This window comes from Bombus vosnesenskii, unplaced genomic scaffold (assembly GCF_011952255.1).
Source record: "Bombus vosnesenskii isolate JDL3184/JDL3185 unplaced genomic scaffold, Bvos_JDL3184-5_v1.1 scf7180000016261, whole genome shotgun sequence".
NCBI lineage: Eukaryota > Metazoa > Arthropoda > Insecta > Hymenoptera > Apidae > Bombus > Bombus vosnesenskii.
This window is the reverse complement of record NW_022884330.1, coordinates 1840467-1863973: the sequence shown is the minus strand read 5'-3', so window position 1 is coordinate 1863973 and position 23507 is coordinate 1840467. Positions and strand designations below refer to the sequence as shown.

At 40.1% G+C, this 23507-nt stretch overlaps 1 protein-coding gene across 12 annotated transcripts; it reads right to left on the bottom strand.

The window, feature by feature from the left end:
* Positions 1-215: 215 nt before the first annotated feature.
* Positions 216-23133, bottom strand: LOC117241738. Of its 12 annotated transcripts, none has more exons than XM_033507797.1 (10): positions 22548-23127; positions 22246-22305; positions 21567-22006; positions 18968-19206; positions 16809-17786; positions 15132-15483; positions 12883-13288; positions 11431-11702; positions 10810-10994; positions 216-718 (listed from the first exon to the last, which is right to left on the bottom strand). In XM_033507797.1, the coding sequence occupies exons 3-10, from the start codon at positions 21666-21668 to the stop codon at positions 655-657; spliced, it is 2598 nt and encodes an 865-aa protein (XP_033363688.1). In that variant the 5' UTR covers positions 21669-22006; positions 22246-22305; positions 22548-23127; the 3' UTR covers positions 216-654. The 12 variants fall into 12 exon arrangements, with proteins under 12 accessions (XP_033363688.1, XP_033363685.1, XP_033363687.1 ...); XM_033507794.1 differs by having other exon boundaries at positions 655-718; positions 21567-21855; XM_033507796.1 differs by having other exon boundaries at positions 655-718; positions 23034-23114.
* Between the last annotated feature and the right edge of the window lie 374 nt (positions 23134-23507).

The following is a 23507-nucleotide window of genomic DNA, read 5'->3' as shown; positions in this document are numbered from 1 at the left end:
TCAGGCGGAAATCGTTCGCAGAGATCGACAACGAGATATCTAGAACATCTCCTAAGTACACGCGTCGATGAAGATCGTTGCACGCTGGCATTCGTCGTTTATTATTATTTTATCTGTCGTTCCCATCGACTCTTCGTTTTCGAATTTCAAAGAACGCAAACTCGTCTCGTGTCTTCGTGGTTACGCCAACGCGAACGACCATCGATCATCGATGGAAACGCCTTTCTCCGTCTTAAGGTACCGGCGGGGGAACCAGGTCCGTTTGCCGATGCGATCGAACGTACTTCGCACGATCGGAGAAAAGAAGGAATTCGGATGGAATTTCGCACGAATCAGCTTAAAATCGACGAAATACACGATTCGAATTCCGATCGTTGTTTGGAGTTTGCGACGTACGTCGGCCGTATCGACCGCCGTCAAACGTCCCTTCGCGAAGCTTTCGAAGCGTCTCCTTCTCACGTGAACTTACCCTTGTCCGCTTTTGTACGTTAAGTGAAGCTTCGTGGACGATCACGACGGAAAGGAGCGTCACGTACTTGTTGAACCAATCAGAGATCGCGCGTACGTACGTGTTTCGTCGTTTTCTTCTTCCATTCACATGGTGTACTGAGACAGCAAAATTCGGGGAGTCGTGAGGCTGGTCGGCGGTTCGGGTCAAGTAGTGCACCAGGCCAGGATCACTTTCTTGAAGGGGACGAAGATTGCACGGCCGGGATCGCTGCAACACGATTTTGTCGTAGAAAAGGATTTTAGTACGTTAGATTTTTTGGTTATTTTCTGTTTCGGTGAAAACGCGTGGAAATTCTTTTTTTTCTTTTTTATTTAAAATTTCACATTCACAATTTGTCCAATTTGGACATTTGGTAGAATTTTTTATCTGCAATTCTTTCGTTCTTTCCTCGTTGTTGTATTTGCGTCTGGAGACGCAAATTCGCGTCTTACGTACCTCGTACGGTGTCCTATGAAAGATGTTAATGTTGAGATATGTGTAATTTTCTGTGTTGGATGGGTTAAACGCGTAGTAGAGATACTTGTATGTAAACATCAGTGTGTGGAGGTATGTGTGTGCGCGGCGTCTCGAAAACAGATGAATGTAAACAGTCAGTCGGTTAACAGTCGGGTATAGAAGAAAGTGCTGAGACGCGTGCAAGTGTGTATCGATGAATATAGAAGAAATCGTCCATGAAATAAATATATTGCTATTTTAATATTAATCCTCGGTATCAATATAGCGTTCCTATAACATTATTTCGGCTTCGAAGATCCACAATTCTCAACAGTTAACTACCGTTGAATAGAACAGTAGGAAAAAGCAATGAATGCTATAAACAGAATGTTACGAATGTGTTTTTACGTTACATGCTTGAATAATTGGAAACCATTGGGATTTTTAAGGAATTTAATAAAATAATAAATTTTGCTTAGTAGCTCTGCATCGAGGAAATTCTTTTCAAGCATATCTTTAAATATGGTAATTGATTTTGAAGAAAATGTTACGCTTGTTGAACGCTGCTCGAAAAGTTCCTTCCGATTTTTAAAGAATTTTGACGACATAAGAAATTATATCGAAGCATTTCTCGCCGAGAAACCTGAGAAATTCTGAAAGGATGGAATATTCAAGTCGCGCGAAAGGAGCAGAAAGGTTGTGCAACGAAATCACATCTATATAATTCAATAAACGTATATCGAATCGAAATGTAAATCGGAACGAACTTTCTCAGCAACCTTTCGAATCTTTTCGATGAATGCGTCAACTACCTTCGTTGAACCAGTGAGTAAAAAGAAGAAAAAGAAAGACGGCAAAGGAATGTAATAATTACAGTGTACTGATAAATACGAAAAAAGGATTGTACCGATACGTCAGAAATTGTGTTATTTTCAAAGCTGAAACAGAAGCTGAAACTGAACAGAAGAGAGAAACATGATCATTTTTTATAATATATTAGCTTGTTGTTCTTCTGCAACAAAATAGATCATACGTAATTCGATAAAACAATACAAAACCAAAAATCTTGCGCGTCTATATTTCCTTATAAAACGAAAGAAACCTTTCGAACAATCTATTGGGTTGGCAACTAAGTGATTGTGGATTTTGTCATTAGGTGGTATTGAAAAGATCCGCAATCACTTAGTTGCCAACCCAATAGTTTCAGAAGCGCCAAAATTGAAGGTTCTAGTATTGGGTTGACAACTAAGAGATTGCGGGTTTTGTCAATACTATCTAATGACAAAATCCGCAATCATTTAGTTGCCAACCCAATAGATTGTCCGGAAAGTTTCTTACAAAACTGAAGTTTCAAAAGCGTTTCAGAAGCGCGCAAAATTGAAGGTTCTGGTATTGGGTTGGCAACTAATTTGATTTTGTCGGGTTTGAAAAATCCGCAATCACTTAGTTGCCAACCCAATAGTTTCAGAAGCGCCAAAATTGAAGGTTCTAGTATTGGGTTGACAACTAAGAGATTGCGGGTTTTGTCAATACTATCTAATGACAAAATCCGCAATCATTTAGTTGCCAACCCAATAGATTGTCCGGAAAGTTTCTTACAAAACTGAAGTTTCAAAAGCGTTTCAGAAGCGCGCAAAATTGAAGGTTCTGGTATTGGGTTGGCAACTAATTGATTGCGGGTTTTGTCAATATCATCTAATGACAAAATCCGCAATCACTTAGTTGCCAACCCAATAGATTGTCCGGAAAGTTTCTTACAAAACTGAAGTTTCAAAAGCGTTCCAGAAGCGCGCAAAATTGAAGTTTCTAGTATTGTATTCTAGTATCAATACCACCTAATGACAAAATCCGCAATCACAAAGTGCGATAGAATTAATCACGCGACAGGAGTATTCCTTGCTTCGCAGTATAAAGTTCGTTAGGTTACGTATAACGTAAGAATAAACAAACTCCGAGCAAAAGAACGTCGCCGCTACATGTAACCGTAAAACAAAGACAAATTTGGATCTTCCGACTTCCCCCCGACTATTATAAATAAACGGACGCGATCGCAAACGGATTATAACTGCGACCAAACGACGTTACACACACCGTTTCGCGACTAGGACATTGTACTGACAATTTTAAACACATTAACGATTTCACCTACTAGTAATCTCATCATTCAACCTCCTACATACGAAAATCCTTAGCTTCTTCAAAGACTTAACCGAAAATTCTATCCTTCGAGGAATATTTACTCTCGTTAGAGGCAGTCGAAGGAGAAGTTAAGGCTGAGAAACCGAATCGTGGCGTACATGTTGATGATCGTGGATTATTGGAAGGCGTAAGAACGGTTAAGAGGGCAAAAGGAAGAAAGGGAATTAACGACCGGTTAAAGATCGATGTTGCTCGGTTCTCGTAGCGTGGTTCGCCCTTCTCGGAAGAATCGGATGAAAACGCCACGTAACACGTGGATCGTAAACCGGTGCCGACTTCACGAACCAATAAGTCATTTGCATTTTCCTTGTACTTCAAACTTTGAGAGCGTGCACTTCGATTTTTATCACTCTATAAATCTGAAGAAACAAGGAGAAGTCACGCAATCGAGGCAGGTTACACTACGTTGTTTTCTACGCGAATTACAGAAAAGTACGTGGCGTTTCACCTTTTCTTCGACAAATTGCAGAAACGTAATTCACTGGGTCGCGTGCTGCAGCTGTACATCAGATTATGCGAAAATATCATTTTGGCATTATTCTTCCATTTTAAATTTCCATTAATAAATTTCCTCCGCGAAGGCTGTACGAAGAATTATTTCAGAACTACTACCCCATTTTTTTTTAAAAAAACGGTGTCGAAAACAATAAATCTCCTACGAAAACATCGAAACAGCGAGATACTAAATCTTCCATAGGAATACTATACACGAATTCGTTTAAAGATCGTTCCTCCTTATTTTCCTACCAAGGCATCGAAAACTGAAAACGCTAGATTTCCTATGTAAACGCTAACGGAGTGAAATATTGCCGTAAAAATATTCCTCCTCGTTTCTACAAAAGCGCGGAAAACTCGGAGCGATAAATTTCAAAGAATTCCTCTCTCGAATTGTTCGAATCCTATCGACGGCGCAGAGCTACGAGAGGAATTTCCCTTCGACCGCATTTCCACGATTCGATTTACACGACGAGACTCGAAGCAACGCATAGGTGGTAGGTACGTTCTCGAGATCAAAATCGGAGGAGGTGCGCTTTCAGGGTCGACGATCGTCACGCGACCATCTCGAGCCAAAGTTGTAGCGATTTTCCAAGGCTCCCCGCAGACCGACGTTTCTCACGATAACGTATGTGACAGGAATGGCTATCGACCAACCGCGTAAAGCCAACAACGTTTCATCCGTGTTCTGCCATTCGTTTCACTTTTTCGCCGGCTATCTCTATGTTGCGTTTTATCGTCCTTCTTTTATCGCTAGCTATATACTACCAGCTCGGATATCTTTATCTTTCTGCCAAAATATCTCTTATTTGATACGATTTATAGACGAACAATGGTGAAATATCTCGTTTTCGCGACTCACGTTCGTTCCCCGCAACTAATATCGCTTGCAAACATTATAATTTAGCGTAAGTTTTTGGCTATTCGATCGTGACAGCTCTGGACGTATTAATTCATTGGAAACTATGACCTTAGTTGTGAACAGCGAAGGCACGCGCTATGAAACTGCATATTAGGATGTGCCGTGGCAAGAAGAAGAGGTCTGAGATATCTTCACGTTTGATTTGTTTAAGTTCAAGATGAGATTTACGTCGAGTTTACTTCTGTTTCAGTTGAATTCCAGTTTAGGCAGGTTACACGGGTAGGAAGATGGGTTTTGTGGTGAAAACAGTACGTAAGATAAGAGACAAGTCATCGTAAATGAAAATGGAAACCAGCGCCGCAGGATCGCGGACGAATAAATAATAAATAAACAATAATAAATAAGATGAATAAATAATACAAGTTTTTAGTTCAATTTGCAATCTAACGATAGAGAAATTGTTATACCGGAATCCCGTTTTTATGTAAGGCGTTTTCATCGTTTCCAGAAATATGTCGAGTATTTTATCGTAATTATTATATTATATTTTATAGTAACCGTGAATGTTCGTGCAATTGTAGCTACTTTGTATTTGAAGCTATAAAAATGGATAAATAATACAGGATTTTAGTTTCATTTGCAATCTAACGACAGAGAAATTGTTATACCAGAATCCCATTTTTATGTAAGGCGTTTTCATCGTTTCCAGAAATATGTCGAGTATTTTATCGTAACTACTATATTATATTTTATAGTAACCGTGAATGTTCGTGCAACTGTGGCTACTTTGTATTTGAAGCTATAAAAAGGGATAAATAATACAGGATTTTAGTTTCATTTGCAATCTAACGACAGAGAAATTGTTATACCAGAATCCCGTTTTTATGTAAGGCGTCTTCATCGTTTCTAAAAATATGTCGAGTATTTTATCGTAATTATTATATTATATTTTATAGTAACCGTGAATGTTCGTGCAACTGTAGCTACTTTGTATTTGAAGCTATAAAAATGGATAAATAATACAGGATTTTAGTTTCATTTGCAATCTAACGATAGAGAAATTGTTATACCAGAATCCCGTTTTTATGTAAGGCGTCTTCATCGTTTCTAGAAATATATCGAGTATTTTATCGTAACTACTATATTATATTTTATAGTAACCGTGAATGTTCGTGCAACTGTAGCTACTTCGTATTTGAAGCTATAAAAATGGATACAACACGTGTGGATGTAATGGACGTGTACGTGTAAGTGAAACAAATGCCTCCTTGAATCTCTTCCCTTAAATCGGAATCGCAAGAAAAGAAACGAATCTGCATAAATATCGGCAGTATAATAGTAAGAAACGCAAAACACCACATTGTAAGAAACTGCAACTGCGAATCGGGTTACATCACTGCGACTATCTGTTCGCCGTTAAATAATTATAGGCGAAGAATTCGAAAAAAAAAAAAAAGTTGAATCTGCATATCACGCGAATAATATACTATAGTAAGAGGAACGAACACGTTGCACGATGTTTTATAACGCTCAAAGTATAATATGTAAGTACCCTGCTAAAACGTAGTTATGAAAGCAACGACGGTATACCCGTGGGTCTAATTATTTCTTAATCTTTTAGGTGAAATTGCGCGAACTCTTATCTCGACCGGATACATTTAACACAGTCGATCCTAAATTGATACCGCATTATGGTAAAAATTAGGTCGATTAGCCTTGCATCGTAATAATTATTCATTTGGTAACACAGTCTGCCAGCGTATTTTACATTTTCGTTAAGGTATATCGGATGTAACGCACGCAGAAGCAGTCCAGCTATGAGAATTTATAAAAATACCGATCGATCGTATAAAATAGTACATTTCACGTACCCACTCTTTTTATAGTCTCGGAATAAGAACAGGGATAAACGTTTCTCGTATGATACGCGAAGCATACGTCGATTAAAATCTCAGATTTCGATGTCTTTCCAATCTGGATATCGATCGAACTTAATTAGAAGCTCAAGTACTTAAGGCGCTTTCGTAAGACGCGAACTTTTACACAAATCCATATTTATACCGATACGATTAGGGAAACGCGAGCTGAACAGAAGCTTCTTCCACCCGTTCTAAATTAAATTAAAAAATTAAAAAAAAATTAAAAAAAGAATTTTTATTCTATATTTTCGACTTCTTTTTTCGCGTAGAATCATCCCCTTTCCGCTTGTACCACCAGTTACCAACCAGCCTGTATATTTGTATATTTTTGCGTATCACGTACCTACGTATATCGATCTTACTAATTTCCTAAAATTCTTACCAAATTTCCCACAAATGTGCAAACACGCACAGTCCATTTGTAATTAATAACTATATCGTTTCGAATCGCTCGATATCTTTCGCGATTTTCTTGCCAATCTTTATCAGGGCAATGATTCGCGCGACTCTGGAAATTCTAACGAATGTAAGAAGATCAGAGAAAAGATCCGGTAGGATTCCAAAGTCGTACTATCATCGTCGAAAATACCAAAATACCTCTGTACGTTCAATAAGCATTTCCTCTCGGTCGGATCGATATCGATTAAAACGCATCACAGAGAAGAACCAGCCGTGGAAAGCGTAAAAATAACGTAGCATTTTCGCTAGACGTTTCTAGTTTAAATATAAAGCGTATAGTCGATACAGAGGCGCATATATCGCTGTACGTACGTAGAAGCTCGGAACGTGCTGGTCGGATCTCGACGATCTACGGCCACGACACGGCGGAGAGTCTGCATTACTTATTCATTGTGTTGTCGATCGGCGAAACACTTGCAGCAAAAGTGGCATTACGTTTAAACGTCGGTTCACGTGTTCAAACCGGCAAGGCGTAAAACGTTCTCAGTTGGCGAACCAAGAATAGCGATTACCTACCAGTCAGCGATAAATTCCTCAAACATTCAACTCTATGCGCCAGGTACAAAGCTGTAGTTGCACGAACTCTTGCCCGATAGTTTGACCAAAAATTTTGCTAAACTTTCTTCGCTGCCTGCCTGATAGCGTAAGTCGAATCTACGAATGTAGATCAGACGACTTGAGAGTAAGACGGATTACGCACGTTCGATCGATTAGACTATCGTCGCGTTTCCTTCGAATGATACGTGCGGTTCTATCTATCAGGCAAGTCGGTCTCGTGGTGCGATCGAGTGGCGAAATGATACATTATGCAGTTTCCTTAACACGCTATACACTTTCTTAACTTTTAAACGCCCTGCATTTTTCAAGACGTTACGCTTCTTGTTGCTCGGCTAACTTTTAAAAGCACGAAGCATGCATTCGATGTATGGACGTTCGGGTATCGGTAAGTTTTATGGCGGCCAGTAAACCGTTCGTAGATATTGGAAGATCCGCTGCTTTCGAGCACAGTCGACCCAGATTCAGACAAACGATTAATTGCATTTAAAGGCGAACTTGTTAACCGTCGATTTTAACGCGATTTCAACGTCGTGATACATAAGAATCTTCGACTATTATTCTGCCGCGTTGATTCAAATAGGCGTATTCGTTTAAGAGGATAGTTTTGAGAAAGAGGAGTTTCAGCGTCTAAGAACCAAACGTCGATTTCGCCTGTGTCCGAAATAATTGAGACGAAAGCACGCAATTCGATGAAACGATCGCGCATCTATTATTTCCTTGTGAAACGAAAGCGACTATTCGGACGACCCAATACAAACCGTCGTACCTTCAGTTTCAACGGAAATTCCGCTTTCTTATTCGATACGCACGCAGATGAACTATTTTTCTGCCAGCTGGCTGCAATGACTCGAGCATTGCCATTAGCGTTACCATTTGAGCATTTCAGCGTTCAGCATTACCATTCTACCCTCTCTCGTCGCAATCGTTCGCGATTGTCTATAATTTAGAAGTTGTAAGATTCGAAAGCCGGTGAAAAGTATTCCGTGAGCCGGCAAGTAAGCTATACACCGGCAGAATTTAGACGCGCTCGAAGCAACGAGCAAAGCCTTTTTCCTGCTGCAACAAAGAGGGTATTTTATAAAAATGTTAAGCCGACTTGCTGGAGACTCTGCTCGTTATCCGGCGGAAGTGAGCGAATTACCGGTTCTTTTACGCGAACGAACAATGATTATTAAAAATGGCATAGTATTATCGAGCGCGCGGCGTTCATAGGGCGAGCTTTGCATTCTTCTACGAGAAAGAGAGAGAAAGCAGTAAGTCCACGTTTACGTCACTCTGCACGTGAATACTCGTGCTCTCAGGTGCACGTACGCGAAACTCGTACAAACGAGAGAAACTACGAGCAATAAGAGAGAAAGAGAGAGAGAGAGAAAGTTTATCGCGAGCGGAATTGCTTTTGTCACGCAGCTCGTTCCACGTTCGGCCTATTATCTCGAACACACGATGCAATTACGAAATTAAATACGTCGCCGGCCGATTCGGGAAAGGCGGCTGCTGCTTGTGGCGCCGATTTAATTAAGGGCCAAACCGAAGAAGTCGTAACGCAGAACCTTCTGTTTCGGCCACGTCGTCGTCGAAAGGGAGGAGCGCCCATTGCCAAGACGCGGCAGGCCGACCCTCGTAAATACAGGTAAACGAATGTATCACGAAAGCTCGTGCGCGCAGCAAAATGATCACTATTATCCTCTAACTGCAGAAACTCGAGCAATCTACTCGACCATCGAATATACCTTGCTTTATACCGCTACTGGAATTCGAGGTTGTTTCGCCAAGAGTAGATAACGCCTTTTCAAGTATCCTTTGCCTCGATCGCTATCTTTTCTCTTGGCTCGGAAGATGTTGGCGAATTACATTGTCGGATGGTTCCAGGCCAATATCCAACGAACGTTCGAGCGGTCGTTTCATCTTTCCTTCTTTCAATCTTACGCTGCCCTTCTTAGTTGAAATCTGTTAAGGGTCATTCCGAAGACGAAGGAAACTATAGTTTTTGAAGGGAGAAAACGGAACATCCAAGTTCTTAAAAACGAACGTTCTAAGCGTCTGAAATATTTTGCTGTTGCTTCGCAAAAGCGCGTAACTTCGCTTAATCCCTTGACCTACAACTACGGGCACGTAGTACGTAGTACGACGATCGGGCCAAACGTAAATATTATGCGCGTAGCTCGTAGTAGATGATCGCAGCAAACGTAAATATTACGGGCATAACCCGTAGTACGACGATCGGGCCAAACGTAAATATTATGCGCGTAGCTCGTAGTAGATGATCGCACCAAACGTAAATATTACGGGCGTAACCTGTAGTACGATGATCGGGCCAAATATAATATACAGGGTGGTTGGTAACTGGTGGTACAAGCGGAAAGGGGGTGATTCTACGTGAAAAAAGAAGTCGAAAATATAGAATAACAATTTTTCGTTCGAGGCTTTGTTTTCGAGAAAATCGACTTTTCGCTCGGTACGCCCGCGCTTTGTCGCGTTACAACGGATCTCACTGTAGATCGCTGTCTCGATTGACGTTATTTTTTTAATTTAAAAAATTGTTTAATTTTTATTCTACATTTTCGACTTCTTTTTTCGCGTAGAATCCCCTTTCCGTTTGTACCACCAGTTACAAACCACCCTGTATAGCAGCTTGTTTACGTTTTCGGCCCAAAATTCTCGAACGTAAGTCGTAGCTTGTGGGGTTAGAGGATAAGAAACACGAGGAGGCGGGGGGATTTGATGTATCTTGAAAAATTCTAAAAATGCTAAGCGGCACATTTCGACTAAGAACTCGACCGAGAAAAATACGTAAGAACGTGAATACATTTTTGTTAACGATAAAGAAGGTAGGTAAGGACTAAAGGAAGATATAGAAGGTAATTTCGATCGTGTAGAATTCATTTTGTACGACTTTTATCTCGCACTATGGCGTATAAAGCGACTACTGTTTCCCTTAAATAAAAATACATCGTGTTTAGCGTCGATATCGCTTTACTCTCATGATCCGATATCCGTGTGGCGTTTGCTAAGCGTCTCGTTAACACTATTTTCACTGCGGTAACAATGCAGAGTCGCGATTGTGACGTTGTGTTAATGGGCAACTGCTAACTGCGAAAACGCGACCGACGTTCGTTCGATAAAAGGCCTCGTTATTGTTTCAGCGAAGCAACGAAGCTCGTTTCATAGAACTGTCTGACATAACGCACGAACCGTAATGTGTAACGACATGATCGTTGCAGCTCATGCGAATACGCGATGGACTATCCTCCAAAATGGATACTAACGAAATCTTTAACAGTTGACTAGCTAATTACGCTACGAATGATAATTCATAATAATCTCCAGCGACAAGAAAATATATCTGATATAACGTACACATGATAACTTACCAATCGAAGAATCTTCTGCCGTGAAAAGTGCCGTCGGAGGAGCCATTCAAATAGGGTAACTCCACACCCACGTGAGTTTCCTCTCGACTTGGCACAGGTCCGACGTATCTCACTCGTCCTTGAAGAACTTTACCCTCCGGCGATATAACCTTCACGAGATGATCCAGCTTGAGATCTCTTGGTATCTGTCGGAATAAACACCGTAGATCGTAAACCAAGATCAGCAAGTGATCTACCGTAAAGTATACGATTTTAATTCCATGTGGTAACGATTTTAACGGATCGTTAAGAGACGCTCGACGTTCGATTAAGTTTCGTCTATCATCGACGAGTTTAACACCGATAACCATTCACCAGGATTAAAAAGAGCGAAACTTTCAAGCATCTGACCATCTCTCGTACGTACGGTAATTCATCGATTAAGCGAATTGACGGGCGATCGTACGAACTGTATGTAATAACTCTCCTTCGTAACTTCGCTTATTTTACAATTATAACGGTTTAATCGCGCCGGAGTGTTTTCCACCGTTCCAAATGACACGTTATCGTGCCACGTTCTAATCAATTGTCAGCGAAGCCGGATACGTCGAGGCACACGCGAGACACGCTGGTGAAATTCACCTTTGGCAGGTACGGTCTAGCATCCTGCGGGGGATGCCAATCACGGATTAGATCAGGCTCGGAGTATCGCCGCGTACGTCTCCGCCTGGCTGTCTGTCGGCTCCAATAGTCGGAACTGACGCCGCTACTGGAGATCGTCAGCATCGAGTCGATGCTCCGTCGTAAATAATCCTCAGCCTCGTCGATCAACGATTCGGTCGAATCGCCGCTGTTATCGCCGGTCACCAAATCCGAGCGCAGATTTGGCAGACTGCCTCGCGTCATCGGGCATTCTGCGAACAAACAGCGTCCTGACAGAAGTCGCTTTACTGTTATGACGATACACCGTTTATAACGGGTGTCTGGCCAAACGATGTTACTTTAGTGGATCGTTTGGAAGAACTCGTCATTTATTTATTATTTATCGACGCCATCGGCCAGCATTATCGGACAATACGAATAAGTTTGGGGGAAAAGTGGTGCAACGAAACCTTGGGCGGTGTTTTATTTTTGTCGAGGTCGACGGGCTTCGCGTTTTTATTATCTTTATCGTTATACGCGCGTCGCAACAGAGTAATTAAAAAAGGTTTCGTCAAAGCACAGGTTCAATGGTAAAATAGAAAGAACGCGACAAGTTGCAGGTTGACTGGGTTTCACCCACTTATAATTATCGAGGACGGTTTACAGCGAAATGAGCGACACAAAAGAAAGCGAAGGTACGTTTTCAGCTTGTGCGAATAAAGGAAGTACGGGTTGAAACTTTACAGATTATCAACTAAGTAAACGTATTTGGTTTGCGGGAAAATTGCCCGCAAGTTCTAGTACTTTGTGTCTGCTCTACGAAAACATAGGAAAGGATACGTTTGTATAGTTTCTATGGTTAATAATTGGCAAGAACAAATCTGTCTCGAGGTCTGAAAGAATTCGATCCCGAAAGAATTAAGAAATCTCATTCCTGAAACAATATACAAACAACTAGCTGCCTTTGGAATTTTCAAATATTCGACATATTGATCAGAGCGTTTGCGAAAAGTCGAAAAGCGAAAAGTCCTTTTATGGATTGTTTTATTTTGCAGGAACGGAAGGTTGCGAATATAGGTGCAAAATATCGAAACGATGTTAAAATACAGCCACGTAATGTAGATCGGTTACGATCGAGTGACTCGTCTTATAACGTTGCACGGAAACGCGAACCTGCGATACGGTTCCAGCCGATCGTAAGGTTTCTGAACGCGATAGAAGGTTAATTTGAAGTGGCTGAGCCTGAGATTCAATTAACCGCAACTGGCTTCTGCGAGTAAATAGTAAACTACATGCCCATTTGCGACAGTTTATCTCGATTGAAATTAACTCTACAGGCGTCGTTTCAAATTGCACACGCACAATTAAGATGTATCGTGACAAGTAGACAAACTGTAAACTATGATTTTAAAATAAAATTTTAAAATAAGTTAGTGCGATAGAAAGACAAACCTTGGAAAGTGACCTTCGATCGCGTCCTCTTTGGAACGCTCTTAGAAGCTTTCGAGGACGTCGCAGGAGGGTGCACGTGTGTAGGCGAAGAGGGCATAGAGGACCAGGTTGGTCTGGGGGTAGAAGTGGCCGCCGGAACTCTCCAGGTATCGAAGGACGTCGCGGTTGCTCTCCACGAGTGTCTTCGAGACGGGCCACCGACAACCTCCAATCCAGGCGACGGGATCGAAGACAAAGAGCCACGATATCGAGAGGAGTAAAAGTCGGTGGAGAGGCGGCAATCGCACGGACTCGGAAGTCCTGTGCTGGGGTTGCAACGAGGCCAAAATCCCGCAGGAGAGCCGAGCGATTCGCGGCGATGCACGTCCGGTGTTCGAAGGCCACAGCCGCGAGAACTGAAACAAGTCTGAACAAAAGGAACGATATGAGTCATTGTTGATCATTCCGCGATAGTAAAACCGATTGATTATCCGGTCGATCTACCGAAATGTGTTCGAGTAGAACGAGTCAATTTTTAGAATAACGCACGTAATTGGAAATACAAAATTACAAAATAATAGAAAAGTAATTGTGTACGCTAATCCTTTTTTATTTCGTATTTGCCATATTTATTAGACTACGAATGCAAGAACAAGCTGCGGCGTTGTTTAATTTTCGTAAGCAGCCGATTTTCCATGTTTTAAATTACCGTTGGAGGACGAAATGGAAGTGAAATGACAGAAGAGCGATTGTAAAAGAGATAAGCGATTCGTTATTCGCGTTTCAGTGAGATATTTAAGATCGTAGGTTCCCTTGCACCGCAGCGCAGCGGAAAGGAGTATAATCGAATAATACAGTAAACATTCAGAACCTACAGTATCGGAATAAAACAAAACGAGGCAAGCAATTAGTCATCCAAGTTGACGGAGAGGCGGAATTGAAACGAACGTCAAAGTGAATCGCATTAGCTTTATTCGTTCGACCTTCTCCCACGCGCCAATCATTTCTGTATATATATATATATACGGAATATATATACACATAGATAAAACGGTGTTACGCCATTTTAAGAATAGTCTACTTTACTGCTTCCATTCATCACCTACGATATTGAATTTCTACGCGCATGGATAAAGATAGTTTTAACTATTATTATTTCGTGTAATATAATCGCCTCCCAAAGAGCTGTCCTTTACCAAGAACGCGTTACTCTAACGTTGTTACTTGGATTCTTCGAAGTGAATATGCAGCAATTCCATTTTAGAGGTGATTTCAAACACGTAGGATGCTTGGAATCGGACCTATTCATCGAGATAGCAGAGAATGTTACTTATTACGTTATTACGATAAATAAAAAAATATTAGACACCAACAAAATATATTTTTATTGTCCATTATCAGCTAAGTATACAGAATTAATTCATTGGCATCTGAAATATAACGTAACGTTAAACAAATATGACAAAGTACATCTCTATAAAATATATTGGTTATCAAACAAGCGTTTAAACAACACACATACAGGATTTTATAAATATAGTATTATCAACGTGCAAAAATAATGTTTGTTACAAAAACAATGCTGACGATTAAGACCTAAATGTGACAGGAAGACTGCTCAAACATTCCATCGCAGCATCGTACGTAAATATTGCGAACGAAGACAAAGAGCAGAAAGTTGGGATATTACGACCGATAATTATTCGTATTCTGATCTGGGCATCATAAAAATTGAGATCCTGATTACACTCTATTGACGCTAGAATGACGCGATTCGCACTCGCTGCCCTTCCACTTCTCTATCGCGTGTACGATCCTACGAGTCCTCCAATGATTCAGAAATGTTTCTACTACTTGATAAACAAATCTAGTTTGTATCACAAATGTTCGCTATAAGTCCAGCTTACACTGCAGCAGCAGGTCTGGTTTCGATTCTTAAACGATTAACTCCATAAATGTGCATCGTTCCTTCTCACACGAGCGCAAACCAATGTTACGCGATGTTCCTCTCGCTTTCTCTCTGAAATTGTCGAAACTTCAAAAATGTGAAACACCACATTGCACGAAAACCAATGATTCGTAGATGAAATCCATGCTGCAGTCGCGACATACTATCACCCAACATCAACATACTGCAAACTATAAACTCCTAACATAATGTATTTATCGTACTTTCCAAATCAAAAACTACAAGATTTGTCCTTTGACACAGAAGGATCGAATCTTTATATTACGGATTAGGAAGATTCTGATCCGAATTCGGATCCTACCTGTGCGTGTGGGTCGTGGCAGAGATGATCGGCGCTTCTGGACAACTCTGGCACCATGCTAGTGAAGCTGATGTCCGATAGCATTACTCTTCTAGCTTCCCGGGTTTTGTCGGACAATCGAAGTCTTCCAGGCACCCCGGTAGGCAGAGCGAACTTGCTGGGCAACGTGGTGAACGTATGGGCCACTTTGTGCGCGAGATAACTCTCGGAACGCCAGTGGGCTGGAAGCGCAGAAATGTCAGTTTGGGCACCAGACTCTCGTCTTGCTCCGCTGATTCTGTCCATCACCGGTCTCAATGGTGCCGCGCTCTTTCGTCGACTACCCGCTAAAGCTTCACGATGAATGATCGGTCTGAAAAAAGGTATAAAACTATACGGTAAATTGTTTAACGTACTTGGCATTTTCGCCATTTCTCCACTCTTCCAAGAATCGCGCAATTGCGACGGCACGCTTCTTAGTTAAAACGTTGCATCGAGCATACTTTATTATTTATTAAATATTTCAAATTCCTCGTGTCTTCTTACTTTACATTTTAAGGGAAGTTGTACGTACTGTTAAGAAGTAACATTATTACTGTTGCAAAATTTATAAATTTATAATATATGACTTTTTCTAGAAATCTAGAATGTAAGTATAGACGATTAACCATATGATTCGTTCGACATGTCGAAGCGTCTTCTGTTAAGGTGGTTGCAAGATGTTGAGCGTTAAATTTGCTGTGACAAAATTTCATATTAAATTACGTGCAATTTCGAACTATTAGTAGCTCGTCGTTGACACCCGAATACTATTAGAGCCTAGACCATCGACTGTGGCTTCTGATCTAATTTTCAGTCCATAATTGTATCAGAATCAGAGCCAATTTCTGATACAACACATACCTCGCTCTATTCTGACACAACAAACTGAAATCACCGAACTACCCAGCAAATCAATCGAGAGAGAATCGTCGATGATATTTCATTAACGATATGTGAAATGAATGGTGCAAGTAGAGATAAAGGATTTCTTTGTCGCGCTAACGAAACAATTTCAGTTACAAACAACGGTGATGTAAAAGTAAAGCAAATGACAAGCCAACGGATGTGTTTGATAAGTTATTGATAATTATAACCGACGACGTAATTAAATCGCATAAATACGCGTGTGCGCTAACGAACAGGAAACACGTTTAAAGTGTCGTTTCGTGTATGCGTACGCATCATTCGTTAGGAAGCTTCGCATGTGGCAAATTGCCGTAGGCGAAAAAAAGCAGTTGGAAGTAAGTGAAAACGTTTTATGGCTGTTAAATACCAAGCAGCTAATTAAAGTACTTTCAACGAATACACGCATACATATATTAGCGTGAGAGTCTTTCATCAAGTACAGACTGAAGAGCCCTACGAGATGTTAAATAAAATGTCGGTACACCTATTCAAGCGAAAAAGTCGGGTTCCCTTTCCTTTCCTTCGTTCAACGATGATCAACAATAATATCCACGATATTTAGTGTATCTTTCAACGAAACCAATAGATATTCGATAAAAACAACAGGTAATTTAAATAAAGATTTACGCTCCAACTGTTACGACATTTTTCAAGACGTTCGACGGAGGCCTGGAATTGCTGTAACGCAAGTGCCGAAAAAATAAAATCGATAGGCTATCGTGCAACGCTAAAAAAGAAGCTGCTAGTTACCTGTATGCAGTAGGTGGCGCGGCTAAAGTGTTCCTTCTGACCGCTTGTCTGGTAGCAGGCTCAGGTTCTTCGACAACTCCACACTTGCTGATATCTGTTTCGACCAGCACCGAGCACTGAGACCATATTTTGTTCAACCTGGTGCTGGAACTTTCGTCGAACCTATCCACGCTTTCCTCGCGATCGATGCTCGAGCTTTGCGAAGAAACCGCTTCCTCGACGGAGCTGGTCTTCTCACCGTTGCACACCAAGGACTCGCCCTCGGCTGATTTAGCGTACTTCAACAACGCCGGTTGACCAGTAGGCGCAGACTGTGGCCAAGTTTCGGTCTCGGTTATGGAGACCAGATCTTCCTGAAGACCAAGATCGCGACAAGTTTCGTCCGTGGTGAATATCAGCTCGATATCGTCCAACTCCTCGGACTCGTTCTCGGATTGATCGTTCGGCTTCGGCTGGTCGGCCAATTGATTCTGGCGTTGATGTTGCTGCAACACTTGCGTGTCCGGATTATCGCTGAACACCGAATTGTCTCCGTCGGAAACAGATTTCAAGCTCAGATCCTCGAGATCCTTCTCTGGCACCTCCAAGTGATCGACCTGCGCCGCGTTCGCATCCTCCGCCTCGACGTCCTTGGATCGTCTATTCGTCAAGGCGGAAGCCAGGTCGTTCGAAATCCCGCTCTTCACCGTATCGTCCAAACTGACACCAGATATTCCAGCCTGAGATTTAACAACAGTCGCGTCTCTCGACATCGTACACTTCGACGTCTGACTCCTGGATTCCGATTTGGACGAGGATTCTACATGACTGTTAGGCACTTTCTCGACTGTACGAGACTGCAGATCGGGAATCTCGCCGTTACCACTGGTGTTGCTATCGGCACGAGGCTCGATGACCGGCTTAGGTGCCTCTGCCATGTCCTGCGTGTCGACTTTGTCCCTGGACGCGTCCATGAGTACGCCTGCTTGCTCTGACAGACTGACACCGTTTACAGGGTAAGAATGACAGCGAGAAACCAGCCGCGTATGCACGCTACACGTGGTTATTAATAGGTGCATCGAGAATGGAACGCGTTCCTTTTAATTAACACTAACGCTACGGAGAAGCTTCATTTGGCGATTCACGCTTCTGACCGGCGAATTACGCGAATATCTTCCGCTATTATCCTGAATATTTAGATCGTTAATCTACATAATAACATTAACTTTGCTTTGAGCTGAATGGGTTATACTATTTTAGACAGAAATAAAGTGACCTTATCGTGGAAATGTTAAGTAGACTTGAAATGTACGAATAATAAGAAAAAGAAACATATATTTAACGACGAAAGAGCAGCAACAACTGTCGAAACTCTCGCACGACTCTTTTAACTGATCAAAGATTTACATAGAACTCCCTTGCTTATCGGTCATACTGCACTTTTAAAGATCTCACACGCATGGCACACAATTTTGCAAATGTGCAATATAATCTCCACGTACTACCATTCGTGTCAAATCTCTACGTGCATTCTCAGAATCGCTTTTCATTCGTTATCGATACATTAGCATAAACAGTAAACATTTACTGAGTTCTCGATCGCGCATTATCCACGTGAATTTTTTGCTGAAATATCGTGAAATAAACGATGAATAAATAAATGGAAAACACTTTTCCAGTAGTTTCTATACGTTAACACGTTGACAGCCACTACGTTGTTGCTTTATTTCCTCCTTTTTCTTTTTTTTTTTTTTTTTTTACTACATTTACTACGATTAAAATAAATCACGTCACATCGACCGAGAAATTTTTAATACAAATGACTAGATAAAATAGTAGAACGGAAAGTGTGCTATTCGACGATTATCAATTTTCATCGGAACGTAATATTTTGCATAAATCAAGCGCGTGAAACTTTTCCGCCTATTATATATATTACCGAGCGAACAAAGCGCGTAAAATTCGCGCGGCAGTCAACGTTTTCACGTTATTGCAATTCGTTTCTCCGCGTTAATGTTATTCGTAAATAAAATCAATAAAACGAGTCTCGCCGGTCCGCGCTAGATGATCACGATGATCGTGAAACGCGAAAGTAGAAGAAGACGATGGCGCGTGACAAAGAGAAACGAAATCCACGGACGATCTCTTAATTGCTCACAGAGACGCATTTCAAGACTCACTCTTTGACGTCTTCTACTGCGAGTGAAAAAAGACGGGCCTGGGGCGGCGGGCTTGTGGCAGCATCACTAGAAAACTCACTATTCCTGCTTAGAATCTTTCGCCTAAGGACGTGATTCTCAAGAGCGAGCCTCTCGACGACGTCAACGTAGCTCTCGCCAGAAAAATCACCAACGCTCTGCTTAAGACGGCGAAGCTCTTCCCGCGAAGAATCCAGCGCGGAGCGCAGCGATATCACAGTCTGAAAGCATGCATATCGAAAAATCACTTTTATCCGTCAAGCGTATAACGCTTGTTTCTGAAAAGAATTTTTAAAACGATTCTTCGCACTCAAAACACAAATGATAAGTAGAGAGCGGATTTTTGTGCGCTTATAGAAAACTCGGAAGTACAGCGCTCTTCGTAATATTCGCTAGGTAAAACAATTTCCTACCGAAGCTCCACTTTCTTAAATTATACTCTGAAAAATTTAATTGTACGAATTTGCGTAAAAATCCGCAGTCTAACGACAAGGAGGATCAAGTTCAAGGAGATTCGAATGCAAGATTAACTCTGGTACGATCCCCGAATTTTGTATGTCCCAGTTATCGGTTATTTTCTTCTAATTTAGAAACTTTCCTGACGATAAAAGGATAAAAGATTCTCGATCGAAAGAACGAGGGGACAAATGTGATTTTATAGTAAACGTTTCGTCACGTAAATTCAATGCAAATATATTGGGAAACTAACATTAGAACATTTTTAAGCTATAATTCTAAGTATTCTGCGTAAGAACGTATAACCCTACGAATACGACAAGAAATTTCCAATTTGCTCCTTTCCAATTTCCAATTTCTAAACAGTGTATCAAAGAAAATTAACCTTGCCTAATTATAACATCGTTTTCTTAACAAACACTCTGCGTCTATGATTACCGTGGACGATAACAGTAGGTTTCAGTTGGAACGTTCGCAAAATAGCTGCGATTATTATGGGTCACCGTTACCAACCAAGGCGCTATCGGGAATTATTGTAATTGAGACGATGGATGAATGTTTGAAGAGAATTGCACACATGATCAACTTTATTACCCTTTCGATTTCATTCGCCGTGTACATTTAATGATCAGGTCTTGGTATATTCTTAACGAAAATATTCACATCATACACTATTATTGTATACTATCGAGAGTTGCCTATTGAAATTACAGAGTGATCGATGATTTTTTTTTTTTTTTTTTATTTATCGAGCAGTTGCGCGATTAAATTATCCGAGAGTTCTGATTAGTCGTGTTCGAGATGGAAATTCAGAAAATGATTAGAACATGGGAAATCCGTGTGATAAGTCTGTGAATCGGCAATAATGCCTATGATTACAAAGTTAATAACGCTGTTCCGAGACGAATCGCGTACTTTCTAAGACGAATGAAATCTCGGAAGACGAAATGGATCTACCATCTCGATGGGATAAAAATCTTGGCGAAAGCTTGCATCTATACTAAAATGCTTGAATGTGCCTAAATTTCGTTGGTTTGAATAGATGGTCGTTTTATTAAGTGGTTTAATGTAATTTAGCTTAAGATAGCTTAATAATTGAGCGCTGGCAATGCACGGTAGGAAGTGCGGTTTGATTTTCCGCTGCAACGAAGATTAGAAACAAGACGAATCGCGTTTCCATATTACGCTGAATAAAAATCTCACGGTATGGATTTAAATACGCGAATAAAAATATCAGTTTTACAAATAACTGCAATAATTAGAAAATAGTTAGAATACAAATAATAATCTCGATAAAATCAAAATATTTATTATGATATCCTGAATTTTTCTTATGTTTATTAACATATACCCCTTCATCTGATGTACCATGAATCGTACACAGAAGAAACATATCATACACTAAGGTCAAAGGATCACAGAGGTAAAAAGATCGAAAGAGAGCGAACAGCATCGGTGTATTATGAAATCGATGGCTCAGGTAAGGGTGTATACAGTGATCTGATGCCCTTTTAGCAAGCATCGTGTCATCTGACCAATCACACACATACACGCGCATTAATAATAAGTCAGGCATACTGACACACGTAGGTATAACAAAGGAGCGATTTCTTCAAAATTAAACTTATTCTTTAACAGACGAACAACTAGTAACAAACAGGTAGTAACTTGACAAAAACTGGCTTTTTGTATCTACCTACATATGTTGGTACGTAATATTTTACAAAGTTGCAAACAAAAGTTCAAAGCAAGTACATAAATTATACTCTGTGCCTTTTTGTTTAAATATATACACCTTACTATATAAAAAAAATAAATAGAATAGCATATCAAACTTTAACAGAAGTATTTTTTTTAATTTTATTTTTAATTTTATTTTCAATTTGAAATCTATTTTCTAAATATAACACACATACACATACACACGCATACGTATACATATATATATGTATAATAACGAGTTTGAAATTTGTATTATTTAATTAAAATTCTTTGACAAGATTATTTTATGCCAAGATAGGAAAGAATAAAACAAACGGGATGAACACAAGTTCAATTATTGTGATTAATTGTAACAAAGTTAATCGTGGTGCATTAATTAAATTTGTGATTCAAACATTCAAACCTGATGCAAGGCCCTGACAACGTCTAGTCCGGGGATTCCCGGGGATGGCAGGGTAAGCTGCAGCCCCTGATGGTGAGACTGCCGACCAGCTTCAGCTTCCATGCCTCCTCCTCCCCACCCGATATTTCTAACGAGATCTTGCCACCGCCACAGGTCATTCCGAAACCGTCTTTCTCTTTGTTCGTTTCACCACGTTTTTACAATTTCACCGATTCGAATCGATCGCGTTGTTTCCGTTACCACATACACCCGGGACCACTGATCGATTCTCCCTCACTGGACCTCGAATCTTTAATGAAATACCGAACAGATCAATCGCTGAACCAGTCACCAACGATAATCCTAATTCGCGGAAACGATCGTCAGTTTCTATTTTCCTATGTCACGAGAGGGGCGTGAAATCGGATGCAAAAACACCATGGACACCCTTAATGGCAACGCTATAAATAGAGCCGAAAATGTCAGGGATAGTTAATACACTACGCTATCCATTTTACGTTCGAAATTAGAAAATTAGGATTGAACAGGCGATTTTAGTTTTTCCTTATAACGTTATGTTTAGTCACGGATGAAAAACGATTTAAGAAATTTCCTCGATAATGCTGTTCATGAATAAAGAAAACAATCGGAAATAACTGCATACAAGTGAAACACCATATACCGTTGTTCGAAATATTACCTTTTACGTTAAACGTAGGTTTCACCCTGTCGTGAATTTTCTGCGCGCTATGTTTGACTTCTAAGTGATTGCAAACGAGTGTTATTCGTCAAGCAAGATGTGTATAATATATTTTTACTGTAATTTTGAATGACTGTATAAATAAATTTGATATATAGTATATGTTTAATATGCTGTGTAAAATGAAACTTATTAAAAACGATAGAAGTAGAAAATTGAAACATCAATATTCAAGGAAAGAAGCTGCGCTTACGATACGAGCAAGCTTTTATAATTTTTCGTAAGATTAAATTGCAACTTACTTTTTACACGGATTTATCAATATACATCAAGACCATTAAAAAAATTGATTATCAATAAAAAAATTAATATTTTCTTTTTAGAAAGTGACGCCGTAGTAACTGCGCGTAATACCATACGGATTGATTCACTTTTACGCACGCACTTTATCGTTCACTGTCGAGAACGTACTACTGAGAACAACGTTTACGACGGTGCTTGAACAGAGTTTTCCAATAAGCAGTCATTGTTAGAACTACTAAAAGATACTAATCAATATGGAACAGCTCGAAGGGTTTATAGGTACCACTTTAATCGTAATCGCTAAGCGCTTCAAATCTATTAGCCCAATGTAATTATATTCCTCAAACACCGATTATCATTTAATTCGGAGTTTCCTTCTTATGTATACACAATTCACCGATATCGTTTAATTAAAGTTTTTATATCAATGAAAAAAAAGGGAAAGTCCACTTGTATATCTCGATCTTAATAATATATAAAATTACATTTTTCGTGAGTACGACGCGGTAGCGTAATTTTCATACGAATGTCAACAATATAGTTCGAGCTGTCACTTGGCCTTTAATGCAGACGACGAAATAGAAATACATACCCAATTACAACAGGCTTGCCAACGTTGTATGATGCTACTCACGACAAGGAGCATTTTCACTAGGAGATGAATGGCAAATATCGCAAAACTTAATAATTCCCTTTTATCGCTACACATTGGCGCGGATACAAGTATAGTTTAAGCTGAAATTAAAGTATTTTTGTCATTATACATTTTTATAAAGCACTTTTGTATTCATTATACAGTAAAGAAGTATAGTGAAACAGTAAAATTTTCATCAGCAAAATGAATTAAATCTGATTCATATTAAAAATTATTATTTTATTTTTTCGAACAATAAAATACAATTAAAACAATGTAAAACAATTTAATTCTCTTGTATAATAAATTAATTTCATTATTTTTC